The following is a 22,364-nucleotide window of genomic DNA, read 5'->3' as shown; positions in this document are numbered from 1 at the left end:
TTAACTAATACCTGTCTGTGAATTAATTTCTTCCACTATGCCTCTTTCCATATCATTCGCATTACTTGCCTCACAGTGTACTCTTGCTTTTAACCCAGCCCTTTATGGATAGTTATTATGTTCATTGTGTTTCACTGCTGCAGTCATTACACTTGGGTTATCCTGCCGTCAAGCGGTCCCGCAGTTGGCCAGAGTTCCAAAATCTTGGTCCGGCGTGGGTTACTGTCGCTTCTTCCCTGACGTCAGTACGCCAGGGGTATACAAGATGCAGCCGATGCCATTTTCTTCAGTCTTTCTTGTCGTGCGGTGCCCAAAGCAAAAGCAGTTCGCAAGTGCCAGTCGGCCGACTCCTGAGATTTTCTATTCGAATTTCAGAACCGAAGTCTTCAATAAAGCTAAGTACCCCGTTGGGGAAACTTTTTCTTTCCTCAGACCGATGTCAGTAAAAGTTAATAATTGTATTTCTTGTGGGAAGCAAATACCTCATAAGGATTTTCATTCTTACTGTATCCCATGCCTAGGCCCAGACCATGACGTCACTAGTCGGTTTTGTGCTAGATTTAACAAGCGCACTATTAAACGTCGGTTTGATTTTGCCCGACATTATACCATGCCGTCGGAACAACCGATGACCGGAATACACAAAAAGCGCAAAGACAAGGATAAGGACAGGCTTCCGAGGTATAAAACTGACAATGAAACCTCTTCTAGGCCAGTCGCCGGTTCTCTGGTTTTCAGCGAGGCCCCTGACGACCGCTACCTCGGAACCACAGGCCGCCTCCGACTCCCACGTGGAGATGGCTGGGCCTCTGGATACTCAAGACTTGGGGCCTACAGAAACTAACCCTTCAGAGGGATTCGGAGGCGCTGAGCAGCCATCGGCTTCAGAGGGTGTATTCAGACCTTCTAAGCTTACCATCAAATCTTCTGCCAAGTCTAAAATCCCTTTAAAGACAAAGAAGCAAGTACAGCATTCACCTGGGCAGGCCTCCATGCCTAAGAAACAGATGCTCAAAATGGCCGAAGACTTAATTACTCTGATCAGGGGTTCCAATCCCCCTCCTGATAAAAGGCTAAGGCAGGATGCAGACTGACTCCTCTGACCAGGTTTCCATTTCTTCGGATTCCTCTTCAGATCAAGGATACTCTTTACCCCCCTATGAGGATTCTGATGCTGAAGAATCAATTCCTTCAGCCTTTCCTCCAGAGGACTACTCTTTTGGGAAAACTTTACATACCATGAGGGAGCATTTCCATTGGGAGGGCCAGGATTACTCAGACTCCAAGAAAAGGCTCTGAGACTTCCTTTTATTGCCTCAGCACAGGCCCCTTGCTATTCTGCCAGTGTTAGACATTGTGGATGATGATTACTCTGAATCCAGTCTAAATCCTGATTCTTTGCCTCCTGCTCCAGTCAAACCAGACAGATACTATAGAGTTCCTGACTCTCACAAATTTCTTTATAAAAGCCCTGTTGCTGACCCAGAAACTATTTCCCATGGTCCCAAAGGGGTAAAGGCTTCCACAGCTAAAAATCCAGTTCCCTCTGACAGGGATTCTAGAGCATTAGACAGATGGGGGAAGAAAGTTTACACTTCTGCAACTTTAGTAGTTAGGGCTTTAAATTGCCAGTTTCACATGCTTAAATATCAACAATTTTTAATGTCTCAGTTAAAACAGAAAATGCTTACAAATTCAGACCATCCTGATTTTAAGGAAATACAGGATTTATTGCATGCATATGAACAAGTGGGAAAACATACTTTGCAATGTGGTTTTGATTCATTGGAGGTTTCTTGTAGAGCAGCAGTTACAGGGTCTGTGATTTGAAGGCATACTTGGTTAAAAGAACAAGGTTTACCTGATCATGTCAAAGCAAAATTATTGGATGCACCTTTGCAGCAGGATGTTTTATTTGGAGTAAAGGCAGGAGAGGTATTAAAGAAAATGGAGGATAAGGCAAAATCTATGCAAACAGTGAAGGATTTCTTACAGGTTCAGCCACCTAGATTTAGCAGAAATTGGCCTACAAAAAATTGGTCCTTTACAGTTTCAGACAGACCACAAAGGGGCAGATACAGACATCCGAGAGGCAGATCTCAGCCCAAAGGCTCTTGCAGACCTCGACAATGGGGTGCATCAACCCCAAAAGGAGGGGAAGACAGGTTACAACCTTATAGGAAACAGTCCCAATGACTTCCCCCTTCAGATGCCAAGCACTTTACTTTTGGCAGCCCCCTTGGGGGGAAAACTGACACTTTTTTGTCACAATTGGCATATGATCACCCAAGACAAATGGATTCTGAATATTGTGTCTCAAGGTTACAGATTCCACTTTCACACTTTACCAAGGCTAAAAGGAATGCCAAACCTGCCACAAAATCAATGGGCAGAGGCTTAAAAACAAATTACAGCCCTCATGGAAATGAGAGCTATTCAAAATGTACCACAACAGGAGCAAGGACAAGGATTTTACTCAAGACTCTTTATGGTCCCCAGAAAGGACAAAGCCTGGAGATACCCATTCTGGACCTTTCTTCTCTAAATACTTACCTGAATGTTCCAAAATTCAAAATGTTGACACTACAACAGCTTCTTCCCATGCTGGGCAAGAAGGCTTGGCTCGTAACTTTGGACCTCAAGGAGGCATACCTGCATGTCTCTATCAGACAAAATTGTAGAAGATACCTCAGTTTCATAGCAGGTTCAATGCATTACCAATTCTCTGCACTGCCCTTTGGCTTATCTACTGCACCCAGGGTCTTCACAAAATGCCTGGCACCAGTAATTGCATTTTGCAGACAAAAAGGAATCCAAATATACCCATACTTGGACGACTGCCTCATTCAAGCAGAAAGCAAGGACATTCTTCTAAAGCATCTGGCGTTTGTAAAAAAGTTAAGTTGCCTGGGATACACAGTCAACGAAAAGAAATCAAAACTAGTGCCCTCACAAGAGATAATATTCCTGGGTGCCAGCTTAAACACAACGGCCCAGATGGCTTATCTCACGCCAGACAAGCAAGGACAACTGACTCAATATTTTCAATTGATGGCAACAAAGATACAAGTCCCTGCAAGAAAAATTCTGCAGGCCTTGGGGTTCATGGCATCTTGCATACTACCAATTCCATATGCCAGACTGCATATGAGGAAATTACAATGGTACCTAAAGAATATTTGGTTTCAACACTGTCACAGTCTGGAAACAGTAATACCACTTATTCCCTTCCTACAACAGGAGTTTCGATGGTGGGCACAGGCATGTCGCCTCAACAAGGGACAACCTTTCACTCAGCCCACAGCCAGGCAAACACTGACGACAGACGCTTCGGACTATGCCTGGGGAGCACACATGGCAGGAAAATGTATTCAGGGCAAGTGGGCCGCAGAACAAAGGCATCTTCACATCAATCAAAAAGAGATGCTAGCTGTACAAAATGCCCTAATAGCTTTCAAAGACCTTCTACATCCAGGACAACTACTATTAAAGACGGACAACACCACAGTTATGTGGTACATAAACAAGCAAGGGGGCACTCATTCATATCCCCTCTGCAGGCAAGCCATGACCTTGTGGAATACAGCACTAACCTTTCAAGTTCATCTACAAGCACAATTCCTGCCAGGAGAGAAAAATACTCTGGCAGACAACTTAAGCAGAAATATCATGGATCCGCACGAGTGGAAATTAAATCCACAAATATTCAGCATGATAACACAAAAATGGTGGAGACCGGACATAGAACTGTTTGCCTCCCCAATGAATTGCCAGCTGAAGAAATTCTGCACAAGGACTTACCACACACAAACATGGAAAGTGGATGCTCTCTCATTCAGCTGGAAAAACCTACAAGTATATGCTTTCCCACCTCTACCTCTCCTTTCAAAGGTACTCCTAAAGGCCAGACAAGAAAAGCCAAAAATGATTCTGATTGCCCCAGACTGGCCATGCCAGCACTGGTATCCAATCTTAAAGAACTTAGCACAAGGCCCACCATGGATTTTACCTCAAGTTCCACACCTTCTGACTCAACAAAACAATCAGATACTACACAGCCAGCTCAAAACCTTAAACCTGGCTGCATGGCAGATTACTTAGTAAAGCAGACAATACCTCTCACTAAAGCTGTGATGGATGTTATTTTGGAGGCCAGGAGGCCTAGCACCAGGAAATCCTACTCAGAGAAGTGGAAGAGATTCTGTGCCTGGAACCAGGTTCAAGGCCTTGACCCTCTTGTCCCTAATATTCCTCAGATACTACAATATTTGACTGAGATGTTGGACAAAGGCCTGTCTTTTTCATCCATTAAAATCCACGCCTCTGCCATTTCTGCTCAGTACAAAACAGATCCACCAATTTTCTCGCATCCTTTGCTAAAACAGTACCTCAGAGGGGCTAAAAACATAAGACCGCACCTTAAAGCACCAACTCCAACTTGGGACCTCAACTTTGTCTTGGAGAAACTTACTTTACCTCCTTTTGAACCAGCCAATTCAGCAGAATTAAAATATGTCTCATGGAAAACTGCTGTGCTTTTGGCAGTAACCTCAGCACAAAGAGTTTGAGTTACAGGCACTAATGGCAGTGGAACCTTTCGTCATTTTTCATCAAGACAGGGTGTCTTTAAGAACAAACCCTACTTTTATGCCAAAGGTGGTATCAAGTGTGGCCCTAAACCAAACTGTTCATTTGCCAACATTTTATCCAAATCCCCAGAATAAAGGGGAGATACTTCTGCATACATTGGACATACACAGACAGCTATGCTACTACTTGGACAAAACAAAGGCCTTCAGAAAAACTGAGCAATTGTTTGTAGCATATGCTGCAGGATCACAGGGAAAAGCTATTTCAAAGCAGACCATATCAAAATGACTAGGACACTGTATACGTTTCTGCTACACACAACATGGAGAACTGTACCTAACAACATTAGGTCTCATTCAACCAGAGCTACAGCCACTTCAACTGCCTACCTCAGAGGAGTACCTACCAAGGATATTTTGGAAGCTGCAACTTGGAGTTCAGTGCATACCTTTACCAAGCATTACCACCTGCCTCTATACTCTAAATCCAGAGCTGGCTTTGCCACTGCAGTGCTGCAGGGCCTCATAGCCACCCCAAATGCTCTATAGCAACAGCCACCCAACCTCGGCTTTGGGATTCTACCCAAGTGTAATGACTGCAGCAGTGAAACACGATGAACATAGTACAGTTTTGTACCTACCATAAATGTAGATATTAGAGTGTCTTCACTGCTGCAGTCCAGGTTACCCACCCTCCATCCCCTCTTTCTTACTTGGGACTTATCTATACCTTACTACCTATACAACCTATTTGGTGTATTTGCTTGTAACTGAAGGAATTGGTTTTCTTTTTTTATGTGTCTTTTGTTAGCAATGTGTATTGCCTACCTATTTGGGGGCACCTGACATCTGGGGCAAGAAAAACTGAAGAAAATGGCGTCTGCTGCATCTTATATACCCCTGGCGCACTGACGTCAGGGAAGAAGCGACAGCAACCGACGCTGGACCAAGACTTTGGAACTCTGTAGACTGCGGGACCACCTGACGGCAGGATAACCCAAGTGTAATGACTGCAGCAGTGAAGACACTTGAACATCTACGTTTATGGTAGGTACAAAACTGCACTTTTCTCATTGAGTATTAAGTAATTCTTACATGAATGTTACTTATTTTTTCACAGTCTTCATTAAAGTACAAATTTATTGGACTTACTGACCATCTTGACTATTTATATTTAATGGAGCTTTTCTCCCCATGCCTCCAATGAAAAAGGGATGTTCATCATGTTACCTTGCTGCAGTCATCACACATGGGTTATCGTGCCGTCAGGCGGTCCCGCAGTCGGCCAGAGTTCCAAAGTCTTGGTCCGGCGTTGGTTGCTGTCGCTTCCTTCCTGACGTCAGTGCGCAAGGGGTATAGAAGAGGCATCCAACGCCATTTTCTTCAGTCCATCTTGACTATTTATATTTAGAGGAGCTTTTCTCCCCATGCCTCCAATGAAACAGGGTTTTTCATGGCTCAGTCAGACTATCCCAGTAAACAAAAGCAATAAATGTACAAGTAATTTAGACCCCATTCAGCAAGGGCACAGCAGTTACCACTGCATTCCTTACGGGAGCTGAGTACCCTGAACATCCTAGAGGTAGCCACTTGATCATGTGTCCACATCTTCTGAAAGCATTACAGGCTAGATCTAATCCCGTGGTCAAAAGAGGGAATTGCCTATGACATATTGAAGGACCTGCTGGTCTTGTGCTCCAAGGATGGAGCGTACAACTATCCTTTTTAAGGACCAGCTTTGGGGACCTTCCCAAATGTTATGACTACAGTAATGTCCCACACAAAGAACACTGTGCAGTTGTGTACTTAAAATAGTGTTTGAGTATAGTCATTGTCGCAGTCCTGATTCCCTCCCTCTATCCCATCTGCTACTGGGGGCACTTAGGGACAAGGGTGGGTGCCACTCCCTTGCTCTTCCCTGTTCTTATTAGCATTCCCTTCTCCCTTTGCTGTCATTGTTCATGCTCCTTCACAGACCCTTTCTTCTGGAATCTGTCAATGTAAATATTGACTTGATGAGGGGCAAGAAAGAACTAAAGATGGCATGGACAGGCATCATATGTATATTAGGTTTGTGGCGATATCCGGCTAGCCCTGAGAGAAGGTTTTCTCTGCTCTGAAAGTCAGGCCAGATGTTAGACTCTGCTTGCAGTATAGATCTGTAACATTATGATTGCAACAGTGACTGTACTTGAACATGTAAGATGTTCTTAATGTTTCACTGTTGCAGTCATCACCTGTGGGTTATCCCTGCTGTGGTAGCCCCCGGCCGGAATACCAGAGTCAATGTTTTTCTGCATTGGCTGCAGTCGCCTGTAGTCTGACGTCAGGTCGTCAGTGCTATAAAGCAAGGCAGCTGTCATTACATCAGTCTTTCTTGCCGTGGAGCCCGTGGTAGCAGCAGTTCGCACAAGTGCCATTCGGTCACTACCAGAGTCTGAATTTTGGCTGAAAACGTCTAAAGCTAAGTACCTGTTGGGGAGCCTTTTTTCTTGCACTAACCGATGTCCGAAAAAGTTAGCAATTGTCTCGCCTGCGGAAAGCAGACCCCCACACCGAGACTTCCATTCTTACTGCGTCACTTGTTTAGGCCCAGGCCATGATGTCACCTGTTGCTGGTTCTGTGCCCTCTTTAATGCGAGAACCATTTGCCGTAAAGCTCTTTTTGTGTTCCATCTTTGCATTCCGATATGGCATCAGTCAGCCAGCATCCAAGGACTTTCCAAAAAAACTCAGCGATAAGGATAGAGACAGACCACACAAGGCTAACCCTTCCGACGATGCTACCGCTAAGCAGATTGTTACTTCTCAGGAATTCAGTGAGGTGCTTTCGCAGCCCCTGATACCTGATTCGATATGTACACAGGCCTCTGCTGAGACCCTTTCGGAGTTCGGTATGCCACAGAAATCTTCTTCCTCTTCCGAGTCTTTGGCTGTTTCTACCAATGTTTGGTCTGGAGCCGCAATGCAGACACTGGCTTCCAAGGAGCCCTTTCGAACTACCAAATCTAGACAACAAACAACTGATTCTCTCAGGCTTAGAAGCTAGGCCACTCTTAGGAAATCTGCTTCTAGCCATCATCTTGCTCCTGCTCCACCACTCCCCAAGCACAAATGCTTAAAATGGCGGAGGATCTCATCTCCCTTATCTGGGGTAGTCAGGCCACAATTTCTAAAAGGAAAAGACACCCTTCTTCAGAAATTATGACTGAACAGGATTCTGAGGAATCTGACCTTTCAGATTTTGAAGAGGAACAGCAACCTCTGACTGCTTATGAGAATTGAGATGCAGAGGAATCCATCCCTTCTGCCTCCCCTCCAGTGGACTTTTCCTTTGGGGAAACCCTTCACACCCTCAGGGAACATTTCGAATAGGAATCTCAGGACTACCCCCAGTCTAAGAAAAGACTTTGGAGAGTTTCTGGACCTGCCCCAGCACAGACCCCTGGTCATCCGTCTTATTTTAGAAGTGGTGGATGATTTTTTCCGTGAATCCAGCTTAGTCCCTGAAGCCCTGCCAGTAAACCTGACAGGTATTACAGAGTATCGGATTCTCTCAAATACCTGTACAGAAATCCTGCTGCAGACCCAGAGGTCATTACACAGGGACCTAAAGGAGCTAAGACTAGTTCCATCAAGAATCCTGTTCCTTCTGACAAGGACTCCAGAGCTCTGTACAGATGGGGTAAAAAAGTATACATCTCTGCAACCTTGGCTATCAGAGCACTCAGTTGTTAGTTCCATATGTTAAAATTTCAGCAACACACTTTGGAACTATTAAAACAAAAGCTTTCTACCTTTCCTGACTGTGCTAATTCAAAAGAGTTAGCAGATTTACTTCTCTCTGCTTGTCAAGTGGCCAAACACTCATTACACTGTGGATATGACGCCCTAGAAGCCTCTTGCAGGGCAGCAGTGACAGGATCTGTCATTAGGAGACATGCATGGCTGAAGGAACAACCTCTCCCTGATCATTTCAAGTCTAAACTTATTGATGCACCCCTAGATAAGGAGCGCTTGTTTGGAGTAAAAGCAGAAGAGGTGCTTAAAAAGATGGAAGATATAAAGCAAAATGTATGCAAACAGTAAAAGATTTCTTTCAGGTTCAACCTCCCAGTTTCAGCAGGAACTTTTCCGCTAAGCACTGGTCCTTCCCTGCACCTAGCAGACAGGGCCAAGGTAAGCCTCGCAGGGACAGACGATCCAGGCCCCCTATCCCAGGGCCAGAAGAGAAGCAAACAGTGGACCACTTCAGCCCCAAAGGCAGGGAGTTCTAAGCAACCCTTGCATGGCAAAAACTCACAATGACTCCCCCTCCCCCCTCTGCCCTCCATTCACTCATCAAAAACTAGGAGGAAGGCTCTCTCTCTTCAAAGAAAACTGGCTTTCTGTAACAAAGGACCAGTGAGTCTTATACAAATTCTCTTTCAGCGAACTCCCATTTCCAAGAGGGTACCCAGACTTACCTCCAAGTCAGTGGGCAGAGGTATTGAAACAGGTCAAAACTCTCATATCCCAGGGGGCAGTAGAGGCTGTCCCCTCCGATCAAACAGGCAAAGGCTTTTATTCCAGACTATTCCTTGTTCCCAGAAAAGATGGCATTTGGAGCCCCAGCCTGGATCTATCTGTCCTGAAAACCTCCCTGATAGTCCCCAGATTCAAAATGGTAACTTTGCAGCAGCTGCTGCCTATGCCAACAAAAAATACCTGGCTAGTGACCGTAGACCTAAAAGATGCCTACCTCCACATCCCCATAAGGGAGTCCTGCAGGAAATTCTTGCGCTTCAGAGTAGGATCACAGCACTTTCAGTTCTCTGTGCTGCCCTTTGGCTTATCTGTTGCACCCAGAGTATTCACCAAATGCTTAGCCCTGTCCATAGCATTTTGCAGACAGAGAAATATACAGATTTACCCTTACCTGGATGACTGCCTCATTCAGGCAGAGTGCAAGGAAAAGATGCTGCAGAACCCTCTCTTTGTCAAATCCCTCCTAACCTCCCCTAGGGTTCACCATCAATGAGAATAAATCAAAGCAAACCCCCACCAGGAAGATTATTTTCTGGGAGCTCTGCTAGACACATCATCCCAAATGGCCTTTCTATCCGCAGATAAGCAGAGCTTCCTGCCTCTCTACTTTACCCAGCTGGCTTCCAGAAGTTACCTCACCGTGAGGAAGTTCCTGCAAGCCCTGGGATACATGGCATCTTGCATCCTTTTAATTCCTCTAGCCAGGCTTCACATGAGAAAACTTCAGTGGTATTTAAAGAACCTTTGGTGCCAGCACTCTCAGTCTCTAGAGACCTCTCTCCCTCCGATCCCCTGTATAAGGGCCGAGTTTCTGTGGTGGGCAGAGTCCTGTGTCAAGAACAAGGGTCTTCCCTTCATCCTCCACCCTACCGGCCAGACCATCACCACCGATGCCTCAGACATTGCTTGGGGTGCTCACCTAGCAGGCAGGTGCACCCAAGGTCTTTGGGATGATAGCACCTTCACTTACACATCAATCAGAAAGAAATGATGGCAGTACAAAAGGCTCTGACATCCTTCAAACCCCATCTCAGGCCAGGGGTTCTCCTTATAAAAACAGACACCACCACAGTAATGTGGTACATCAACAAAAGGGGGGGGGGCAAGCTTACCCTCTGTGCAGGCTAGCAATGTGCCTCTGGCTGACAGCTGACTCCATGGGTCTACACCTAATTGACCAATACCTACCAGGGGTCAACAACACCCTGGCAGACCACCTAAGCAGAAACTTACTATACTCCCACAAGTGGCAGCTCCACAGGGAAATCTTTCTGCAAATCACTCAGGAGTGGGGGACTTTTGAGGTGGATCTCTTTGCCTCGCATCTCAACCACCAGTTGCAGCTGTTCTGTACCAGGGAGTATCGCCTCCTAGCGTTGAAGGTGGATGCCTTGTCCTTCCCCTGGAACTCACTCTTTGTGTACGTGTTCCCTCCTCTGCCCCTTATTCCCAAGGTACTAGTCAAAATAAGGGAGGAAAGACTAAAGGCCATCCTCATTGCTCCAGATTAGCCCACACAGCATTGGTACCCCTTACTGTGCAGCCTCACCTTTCAGCCCCCCAAGCAGGTTCCCCTGATCTCAGACCTCTTGAGCCAGGTGAGGGGGAAGATACTGCACCCAGATTTGCAGACTCTCAATCTTTCAGCATGGCTTATACCTTAAAAGCTGAGAAGGAGTCCCTGTTAAGCAAACAGGTCCTAGACATTCTCACAGAGGCTAGAAGGCCCAGCACCAGAAAATCTTATGCAGGGAAATAGAAGAGATTCTGCTCCTGGAGCCAGTCCAGAGGGGCCAGTACCTCTCATTCTTCCATCCCTGTTATCTTTGATTACCTAGCTGAGTTGCCCAAAAGTGGCCTCTCCTTCTCTTCTGTTAAAATCCATGCCTCAGCCATTTAAGCCCATTTACAAGCAAACAATTTCCAAATGGATACCACACTATCCATTTCTGCTACAGACTACATGGGGACCCCCCCCCCAAGTCTATTTGTACCCATTCCACTAGGGCAACCTCCTCTTCCACAGCCTTCCTTAGAGGACATCTTGGAAACTGCCAGCTGGACCTCTGTCCATACCTTTACAAAGCATTACTACCTTCCTCTTTTTTTTCTAAGTCTAGAGCAGGATTTGCCTCTGCAGTTCTGCAGGGCTTGCTGACCCAAGCCTAGGGCTCTAACCTGTCCTTCCACCCCTCTTCTCAGCTTTGGGAATCCCCCGACAGGTGATGACTGCAACAGTGAAACACTAAGAACATAGTACAGTTGTGTACACTTACCATAATGTTGATGTTAGAGTGTATTCACTGTTGCAGTCCTGGTTTCCCTCCCTCCATCCCCCTTATATCCTCTTCCACTAGGGGGGACATAAGCTTCCCACGGTGGTTTTTAGCCTCCAGGACCACTTTATCTTATTTCCTTGTTCTTCTGATGGGTTAGGGCAAGAAAAACTGATGTAATGTCGTCGGCTGCCTTGCTTTTTAGCACTGACGATCTGACGTCAGACTACAGGTGACTGCAGCCGACACAGAAAAACATTGACTCTGGTATTCGGGCTGGCCAAGGGCTACCACAGCAGGGATAACCCACAGTTGATGACTGCAACAGTGAATACAGTCTAACATCTACATTTATGGTAAGTGTACACAACTGTACTTTATCTAGACAGCTGTACTTTCTGCCTTTTCTGGTTAATTTTTCCACCTCTTAAGGATAACATTTCTGATGGGCGCCAGATTTGCACAGCTTGTATTTCAGGTTTAATCAGTGAAAATTGTGTAGCACTGTGCACAGCATTATAGAACTAAATGAAGCTGCAGTTCCACTGTGTACCGCTGTGCACAATACAGCTAACACAGTGCCACTTCTTTCCGCTAGCGATTGTTTTGGGGTATCATACATTACAGCTGACAGAAGCTAATGCTGCTGTGTTCATTGTCTGTGCATTTGTGTTTGTGCACGTACATGCACAGAGTGTTTGAGTTTTTAACATTTGATAGTGTGACACTGTACATACTCAAATGAGAGCTCTCAACTTCGTTATGAAATAGATTGCTAGTTGTAAGGCGTTTGTTTATATTGTCCTTGCAAATGTTCTTCACTCAAATCACTGTTGCAGTAGTCCTGGATACTGGGACTTCTACTGCAGATGGCCTGGATATCCAGCCTGACGTCCAGAGCTCAGCACTCTTTCCCCTCAAAGGTGTGATTGCTTCCTTCCTTTCTAGGACATCAGGATGTCTCCAGTATAAAGCCAGTATCTGCTCTCACCATATCAGGTATTTCTTGCTGCAGGGTACAGTGTTTTCTTTACAGAGTTGGTGTCCATAGTCTGGTATCATTTTACCTACTTCAGAGCTCAGGACAGATAATCACCCTCACAGGAGAGCCTCCCTACTTTTTTGCTTCTATTTTGTCTTTGTTGTTGGTGATGCTAGACATTTGTCAGGGCCTAAGAAGTGTGGTTTCTCTTATGGTAGGCAGATCCCAACAAAGAGCCACAGCCGTTGTGTGTTTTGTTTAGGCTTGGAGTGCAGCATCAAGGATTGTGTGGTCTGTAAGGAGTTCACTGCTAAAACGGTTAAGGTGTAGGTTGTATTCTCTACAGAATTGCTTGGACAGGAAGAAGCTGGGGGGGTTTCATCCAGTTTGTGATTGCGTCATCAGATATGACTTCAGTCTCCAATGCCCCGTAAAAAGGTCAGCCTTAAAAGAGAAGGCAGAAATGGATGCTTAGATTCAACTTAGCCATCCAGTGTTCCATCATGGCTCAAGGTTATAGGCCATGGGGAGGAGCTTTCTTCACCCAGTCTGTAATTGTGACCTCCAATTTGTCTTAAGTCTGCAATAGTCCCCCCCCCCCCCCAAAATAAAAGTATAGTTTTAAGAAGGCAGAAATGGTTGCATTCGTGATTCAAGCGTCCAGTGTCCCATCACTGGTCAAGTGTAAGCAGTGGTGAGGGGCTTCACAGCTCTTGGACTGTAGATCTGATTTTTGAGGCATCTGGTGAAGCCACTTCGGAGGCAATCATGCTGAAGGAGCCAAGAACATTCCACTGAGCCTGTGCCGAAGGTTTGACTTCTGAATCATTTGCTCATTCCCAGATATCCATTGCCAAAGCACATTTTACAATTTCTAAATGGGACTATGGACTTCCTACTGTCATCTTGAGGGAGAAAGTTATTGGCCGGGTGGTGGAAGGCAGGCAGTACCATCTTGTGGCTAAGACTTTTCCTTCACATCCCTGCTAAAATGATCGAAAAGGTGAAAAATTGCTCACCAAGCCTAGATTTGTGGATGTCTAGATCCCAATCCTTGGGTGGGGCCTTCTTTCGTTCCCTGCTCCAGGTGCTCTCCGAACAGTTTATCACTCTCCTTTTGATTCAAGGGTTCAAGCCTTAGAGTGTTTTCAGCCAAATACAGATCCAGCTATATCTGGCTTCTCCTCTGGTAAAAGGAAGAGAGAACACTCACCAGAAAATGTAGAATTAGACTTCTCTGACACTTATGGCTAAGACCTGATACTCTTCACAGATATCTTCATTGTTAGGATGTGATACTTTTCCCACCTCAGGTTGATTGTCATGAAAGACCAAGTGATCCCTTCTAAGTGTATGAACCTACTGAACCAGGGTGAGGGCACCTTAATGCTCTTTGGGCACCAATTTTCTCAGTACATGCACTTTATAATGAGAGAAGCCAGGAGACCAAGCACTAAGAAATCATGTCTTGCAAAGTTGGAGAGATTCTTATGATGCTAAAGGAAGGGCCTCACACCTGCTGAAGCAGAGAATACTACAGGTTCTAGAATGGTTGAAGTGGTCTTTTCAAAAAGGCTTAGCCAGACCACTACTTTTTCCCCATATCCTTCTTTCATGAAAAAAAAATTAAAGTCCCCTCTGTCTTTCTCAGTAATACAATCATTAAAGTCATTAGTCAGAGTAAATATTAGGGATGGTAGTGAATGATGATAAATTTGACCTGCATAAGAAAAACCAGGAATGCTTTACAGATCCAAAAACGTTCTTACCAGTGCAACTAAAACTACACTTTCCACTACTTATTTCATCCCCACAGTTTTTTATGGTGCTCCTATCCTTACTAACCTCCAGCCATCACAAAAATCAAAACTTGAACATGTTATATTAAAGTTGTTAAATTTCTAGCAAATACTCCTTTTGGAACCCACCACTGTATAACACTAAAGACTAAAGTGGTTAGAACTTCTCCATCAACTAACATATACATAGCTTCTTACCACCTATAAAATTATCCAGCATATGTCTGCTTGACCGGTGCTAATTAACATTCTACACAACTATGTTCCCAGTTGGACATTAGAATGGAGTGACCAAAAACTCCTGTCTGTCCACAAACCTATCATATCTGCTGGGCATTGTCTGTACTCGTACTGTGTTACTAAGGCCTGGAACTCCTTACCTGTATCCATTAGATCTATACTCTCCCTCCCTCCCATCCTTCAAAACCATTCTGAAAGACTTCCTAGACAAAAGCTATCTCTATTCTTGCTCAACACCAGAATAAACTATATCTCTAAATGTGAACAAGCACCTCTTCATACATTACACCTCTTTAATCTTCCTTCTTCACTTGCTGCCTTAGTTGTGTCAGTTTCTCTCCCCTGGCTTTCTAAATATACCATAAGCCTGCTCTCACTTCATATGGCAATTCTTGTTTGTTTTTTTTACTAACTTTCCATGAATTTCTCTCTAAACGGACTAAAATTTCTTTAAATATTAAATCATTGTTAGATATTTATTCTTCACTGTTTTCATATTATGCCTAATTTGGTATAATTATTTAAACTGTAGATGTTTTGTATTTTTGAAATTATAAAATTATTGTTGTTAATGTGTTGTAATACTTTGGAGCTTTTCTCCTTGCACCTCCACTGAAAATGGGCGCATAACCAGGTAGACTTTTCCAGTAATTAAATGTCAGTAAATAAGTAATAGAAGTATATGCTAAGCCTTTTTAAGATTCTTCTATCTGCCATAGCAGCATGCGTATACATGGATTGTGCTTTCACTGCTGGATGGGCTATGCAGCAGTTTTTAAAAGGAATATTGCATCTCAGGGCTCTGGGAAGAGTTTGTTCTACTGCCTAGGGACTTGAACTTTATGTAGAGAAATCCATCCCTTTTGAGCCAGCAGGTTTGGTGCATATAAAGATTCTTTCAAGGAAAGCAGTATTATTGGTGCCAGTTACCTCAGACAGGAGAGTATCAGAAATACAGGCCCTGATGTTCAAGGAGCTCTTTTTGGTTTTCCAGACAGACATGGATACTCTGTGATCACTCCCTCATTTATGCCAAAAGTAATAACAAAAGTTGCTGTCAGTCAGACCAGCCATCTCACTGTGTTCTTTCCAAGGCCACAAAACACAGAGGTAAATTAAATGCCATTACTTAGACGGTCACAGGCAGCAAAAGGTACTAGTTGGAAAGGACCAAAAATTATAGAAAAACAGATAAACTGTTTGTGGCCTTTTGCAGAGAATAAGAATGGGTTGCCCATTTTAAAGCAAACCATCTCTAAGTGGATCTCACATTATTTTTTGCCAGAAATTCCATGGCATACATTTTTTGGAGATATAACAAAGCAGTCCATCAGGGGTACAGCTATCATAATTGCTTTCCTAAAGGAGGTACCTTCTAGAAGCTGCCACTTGGTCCTCTGTCCATATTGCATACAAACATAAGGAAAGGTATATGGGAGGGGAAAAGCTTTGAAATTTTGTCTGGGCTTAGGACTCTGCCTGCAGCAGAGATTTCAGCAGTGATGACTGCAAAAGTGACAACTCTTAGCATCTACAGGTGTGGTAAGTTGATAACTGTAATCTGCTGGTTGTATTGACATTTGATATTGTGACGTGGCAAGTGTGTGCAGTCCCAGGTTTAGGTACTAGAGATTGCTGTGACTTAATGGCAAGAGAACAAGAAATTACAACTTTACCTATTCGAGTCCTGTTGAAGATCAGACGATATTGAGTATGTCCATACTTTATCTATGTTAAGTACTCTTACATGACTGTATTGTATTTTTAGCCTTCTAAAGATGCAGCAAGATCTGATCTATTACTGTCAGCTTGTGGTACTAAAAAGTGATGAATACCTTGTGAAGATGTACAGCTGTTACAGGCAGCAGTCAGAGAAAAAAACTGTAGTGGATGATGATTCTGAGTTTCAAGTGAGCTAGGGAGGTAGGGTGGCATTATTGAAAAGCCCCAGAATGACTGAAGTATTCATTTAACTGACATAATTATGGAATTAGTTTATATTTGAAACAATAAATACCAGCTTGAGGTTTGTAATAGGCAACTTAAACTAATTTGTGTCTTTCATGTTTTCTCAGCATCGTTTGAGAGCCCGCCATGTCATTCGTATGAATTTCAGTGCAGGAATGGTAAATGCATATCTCATCGGTTACAATGTAATGGTGTAGATGACTGTAAAGATCATTCAGATGAAGACAACTGTCACAGTGCAAGCTGTGGTGGAATTTTGGAACATTTTTATGGAACGTTTGCAACTCCAGCCTATGGCAGTTTTAATCCATATCATAAGGTGGGCAAGAACAACTGCACTTGGACGATTGACCCTCATGACAGCCGTCACATCATTCTAAAATTTGTAGGGATTGACCTGGGTCTTTCTGATGTAATTGATGTGTATGATGGTTTAACAGAGGACCCAGAAAGACGATTGCGAACCCTGGACAGCCTTAATAATAACAAACTTGTGACAGTTGAGTCCCTAACCAATAAAATGCTGGTTGTGTATCGCATGCAAGGTGACAGCAAAGAGAGGGGTTTCAATGCCACATATCAAGTCCAGGGTTACTGCCTCCCATGGGAGTCACCCTGTGGTGGAGATGGGGGCTGCTTCTCTGAAGCCCAGCGTTGTGATGGACTTTGGGACTGTAGCAGTGGTAAAGATGAGGAGGCCTGTAATAAGTGCCCCAAAGACCACTATCCCTGTGGAGGGAATACTAACATGTGTTTTATGAAGAGTGACCGCTGTAACTACCAGACCTATTGCACTGACAGTGCAGATGAGAAAAACTGTTGGACATGCCAGCCTGGGCATTTCCATTGTGATAATGACCGTTGTATCTTTGAAACTTGGCTATGTGATGGACAGATGGACTGCATGGATCAAAGTGATGAAAAGAATTGTTCTTTTGTGCTGCCTCGGAAGGTTATCACTGCTGCTGTCATTGGAAGCCTAATCTGTGGGTTATTGCTTGTTATAGCTCTGGGCTGTACCTGCAAACTGTATGCGATCCGATCACATGAATACAGGTTAGTGTTTTTCAGAAAGTATGTATCCCTGCAGAATGTAGTTTGCCACTTACAAAATTGCTGAGGAATGCAGATTTGTCTGTATGAATTAGTGTAATTGTGTGTGTGTCTATCTGTACTTATACCTGTACTTTGGTACTAAAAACTTTAAGAAGTGCCAGTAGAGAGGATTGCTTAAAATTTATGCATAAGCCGAAAAAACCCTTGTACTTGGAGTTTTAAACTCAGAACATTGGTGCAAGTCAGACGGGTCTCAGGTGTTTATTCTTTTGTACAAGATGTATGTCATTTTTAAATATTTTCTGAGATTCTAATGCATCAGTATGGATACATTAATAGGTCAGAAGTTGTTTTTACAAGGATGTGTCTGAACATCTTTACCAAGTCTTTGTGAGTATTGCTAGTGCCTTTCTGTGTACAAGGAAGTGGACTTTTTATGTCTCAGAAATAACAGCAGAGATTGGTATAGCTCATACCTTTCTTTGAAAGAACTTTAAATACAATCAGCCAATAAAGTCTTCCTTTTTCAGTTGCCCTGCTTTGAGTCCCCAATTCTTTCTTGTTGCGTACATTTTCTGAATAACAACTTTCATGTCACTGCAGGACGATGACTGTGTTTGATGCCAGTGTGTGGATCTGATTTGCTGAAGATATCTGCACTGCACTGTTGTCTTATCCTAATGAATGGCCATCATTAGCTTTGCTGTTTCTGATTTGAACCTCATCTTGGTTTTTGCAAGTACTGTAGATGCTAGCATTTCCCCAGCACTCCTCACAGCTGGCAATATTTGAAGCGCAGTGTTCCTCAGTACTCATTACTTTGCAAAAATGAAATTGGGAAAAGGACAAACAAGAAGAACATTACTTGAAAGAACATACAGAGTTGTGTCACTTGGACAGTGTCACAGAGTAGGTAGACAAGAAGGTTAGGAGATGTCTTTACAGTCCATGCTTTAGTAGTGCCTTTGCTCTCACATTACTTCTCTCCTCCTCTTCTATGACATGAGAGTTCAGCCACAGGATCAGTATGTTGAATGGAATCTCTTTCCTAATACCAGCTGTCTGGAATGACTGTTAATGATTAGTTCTAACTAAAATGACTCTTACTTCTCTCCAGAATAGATTTCCAGTGATAGTGGTTTAAATGCTCAGGATTCCTTTCTTGTACAGCTGGACTTCAGATTAGTCCCCAAGTAGTGTTCTCTTGTCTCATTCTCCCCCTACTGTGCCATGCTCATCAGTTTTACGGTGGGATCCTTGCTTGTCATAACTGTTGTCTGACCCTTTTTGGACCTTAGATTTGCCAGTCCATCACTGACTGACTGAAAACATTCTCACTGTGGTGAGTACTTTAATAGCATGTTGATGAGAGTACAATGGTATACGTTTTCTGGTGTCAGGTGTACAAGACGACAAAAGTGTTAAGCAGGGCGTCTCACCCACAGGCGTATATTCAGTCAGTGCAGACCTCTGTATATTGATCCCACCCAGCTTTGACCTTTGTTTTGGTTCCTTTCTGGATGCTCCTTTATTGTTGCCTATTCATCATTTTATGCTGGATGACAGTTCATTACTTATGCAGAAAATCCCAGAGTTTTCTTAACTGTCCCTTGATTTTATAGACTAGTGGATAATTCTGAGCTCCTTGCATTTAAAATGGGTAGGGATGACAGGTCATTGAATGCTACAAATGCTGCTGCTTGTCTGTAGGTTTCTATCTCAACAGATTGGCTTAAAGTCTTCCTTCTTGAGGAACTGAAACAGAAGAAAATAAACACCCTGTTTAAGGGGGGAGGGCATGTCTGAAAGCGACACACAGGACTTTGTTGAGTGTTGCACAGGTTTGACAAAGCCCTTTCCAGTAAAACTTTATAGTCTTTCATGGCTTACTAAATTGACTTCAGGCATTTGTAAAAGACATTTTCAGCCCCATCCTAAGAAAGCAGTCAGTGCTGGGCTGCTTTTCTTCAATGAGCCCTCCTGCAAGTTTCTCAGAATGGAGCAGTGGACACTACATAACATAAATAATTCCAGTCCTGATCTCATAGCGGTGTCAGAAATGTCTGAGTCAGGTTAATTCTGCCTTTTTTAAATGGAGAGAGGGAGAGAGAGAAGATGTTAAGTGAATTGTACCACAAAGCTCAAGTGCCAAGTACTCCCTGTGGTTGGTGGAAATCCTTGTATCCAGTCTTGATTTGAAGAATCCTGTACTGTTCTGATTCAGAGAGCCTATACAATCTTGTTAGCAGATACATAGAGACAGCTGTGTCTACTGGAAATAATCACAGAACAAACTCGTAAAATAAGCCCCCCTGGTGGAATCCCAACATCAGTAGGTTGTATAGCAAAAGGAAGAAAGTCATGGCAAAAATTAGAAAGTGCTGTGCCCAGAAGGATACCACTCTCTTCAGTCTAAACAAGCAACTCGGAGGATAAATCAAGTCTACTAAAACTAAATTTGAAATAAAAATAGCCTTATAGGCCAAGGACAGCAATAAGGCTTTGTTTAGCTATGTCCTCAGTTTAAAAGGCAGTGCACAACAATGTGCAAAATGAATTTTAAATGGAGCCACCTACACTGGGCCAGAAGACAAAGTAAATCTACTGACGAACAAATTCAGCTCTAATTTTACCCCTTCCCTCCTCAATAAACAGTATCTAACATAACCCCCCAACTGTCCATCAAGGACCTGCTTTCCTGCGCACTTCTAAGGCTAAGAATACCGCATTGTGGGCCCTGATAATATCCCAGGATGCCTGTTAAACAGCATGAAACATGACCTGTCCACACCACTAGAGTCACTGTTTAACCATAACCTCTAGGCAGGCTTTGTGCCATGTGAATGGAAGGCTGTAACGGTCATCTCTTTGCAAAAGGGTGGACCATCTGTGGATCCCAGTAAGTAAAGCCCCATGAGTCTGAATAGTCTCGTATGCAAAGCCGTGGAAAGAATTATTATGGAAATGATTAATAATAACATAAGTCTTTGGCCACTGGATCCAACCCAGTTTGTTTGTTTTTAGGGGGCAGATCATGCCTTTTCAACCTAGTGAACTTCTTTAAGAATGTCACCAAAGCAATGGACAAGGGCAGAACTGTGCACACGGCCTAGCTTGACCTAGCCAAGGCATTTAATAAAATACTTCTCTCCATTGTTGTTGACAAACTCCTGGAATTGGTTATAAAACCCAATGTCACTCACTGTGTGGCTCTCGGGACAGAAGAATGTAGGATGGGGAAGAGTCCATCTCCACAAAGAGGCCAGTCACTAGTGGAATCCCTCTGGGCTCTGTGCTATATCCTCTACTTTTTTGGTATCTTCAGTAAGCCATGGCCAATGTCAAGGGCCTGTGGCCATCCAAGTCATAGAACCCCCCCCCCAAGACATTAATATCCCCAAAGAAGGACTTACACAGTCAAGTAACTGGTGCAAGAGCTATAGTCTAAAAATCAGTGCCAAGGAGCGCATAGTAGTATCCTTTTGGAAGTCAGCAAGCCTTGGAAACTACTTCATAGTTAACACACCCCTTAAGAGTAGACTAGTTATGGATTTGTGGAAGCATGTAGACAGTAACCTGGCCTTCGACCCATCATGTGTCTACTGTAGTAAGAAAATCCTTTGTTGTACAACTTATAAGTAAGGATATGGCATCTAGGTCCAAGGTTAGTCATTGTTTGACTGTAGTCAGCCCTCATCAGACCAGCTGTTGAGTACAACTATTCATTCAGCATGTACCTGACCCAGCATGTGCAGCAACTGGAATGTTCATGAGTTTGCTTACAAAAAGGATACTGTTGCAGCATTCTTCACCTTAGGGATCTCTTGCCAAGGATAGTCCAGTGTCTGGCCAGTATACCTAAATCCTTAGATCTTGTATGCACCATATGTCACAAGTATTCTCCCCGTACAGTACGTAGGGTATAAAGGTGACATATGGACGCAGTTACCCAGAACTACTTTGTCGTCAGTCTGAACGATTACTCATTGGTCTGAATGCACTTTTGCTCTGCTGAATATTTAGCCATTAGATAAGTGCCCCATTGGGTCTTTTTTTTTCTTTTTCTTTTTGTCTTGTTCTCTCTTGATTACCTGGCATTCACATCATGCAAGAAGTGATAAGGTCAATGTGGGAGGCAGATTCCCCATAACGATAGTCATGAACAGTGTGTTTTTTTTGTCTGTGTGCTTCACACAACCATACACCCTGTAGCATTTGTAAGACATTTTGTGCTGAAGACTCTTAGAAGACAGTTTTCTTCTCTGGCCATCTATCTCAAGAACCAGAGGCTTAAACTGTTAGCTCAGTGTAGCATGGTAGATTCCAGCATGCTATACTGTTAGCCCAGTGTAGCATGGTTGAATATACGAATCCTGTGCTACTGTTAAGAGAATACTAAGAAATCTCAGCTGGATTCTTAAACTGTCCAGCCTCCACCAAACTTTTGTATAGAGTCAAATGATAGCTTTGTAGGCCGTCTGATGTCTGTCAGCCACCTCTGCCACAACCCCGTCTGAGGCCGGCATGGATCCTTCCTTTCACATGTCCTCTGAGGCTTTAAAGGTGTCTGCAGCATACATTGAGTGGGTGATCACTGTTGATTATCTCTAGAGGGCCAAAGAGGGATTCCACAGATTATGATAAGGGAAGAGGTTCCATGTAGTCTTATTGAATCCTGTCAGGGGTTTGAACCGCTAGTATTTGTTAGTGCTGACTTCCCTACTAAGAAAAAGCAGAAGACTAAGCATAATTCTGTATACACTAAGGATCCTCAAAGGGAGTGGCAAGAGTTTACTCAGGGCCTGTTCAATGCCTTAATGACCTTGAAGTCCATATATTTATATATATATTTATATATATTTATATATAGTTATATATATCTTTATATATATATATATATATATATATATATATCTTTTATATATAT

At 43.5% G+C, this 22,364-nt stretch overlaps 1 protein-coding gene across 1 annotated transcript in view; it reads left to right on the top strand.

Annotated features, from left to right (window-relative positions):
* LRP10 (LDL receptor related protein 10) overlaps nt 1-22,364 on the top strand; it is a gene marked incomplete in the record, with an annotated part of 319,622 nt that overhangs the window by 242,642 nt on the left and 54,616 nt on the right. The window contains 1 exon segment of the mRNA XM_044058042.1: nt 16,489-17,437. Coding sequence (XP_043913977.1) covers nt 16,489-17,437 — 949 coding nt within the window.

This window comes from Protopterus annectens, chromosome 16.part0 (assembly GCF_019279795.1).
Source record: "Protopterus annectens isolate FY-2018-M chromosome 16.part0, PAN1.0, whole genome shotgun sequence".
NCBI classification, from domain to species: Eukaryota; Metazoa; Chordata; order Ceratodontiformes; family Protopteridae; genus Protopterus; species Protopterus annectens.
This window is presented reverse-complemented; position numbering and strand designations above follow the sequence as displayed.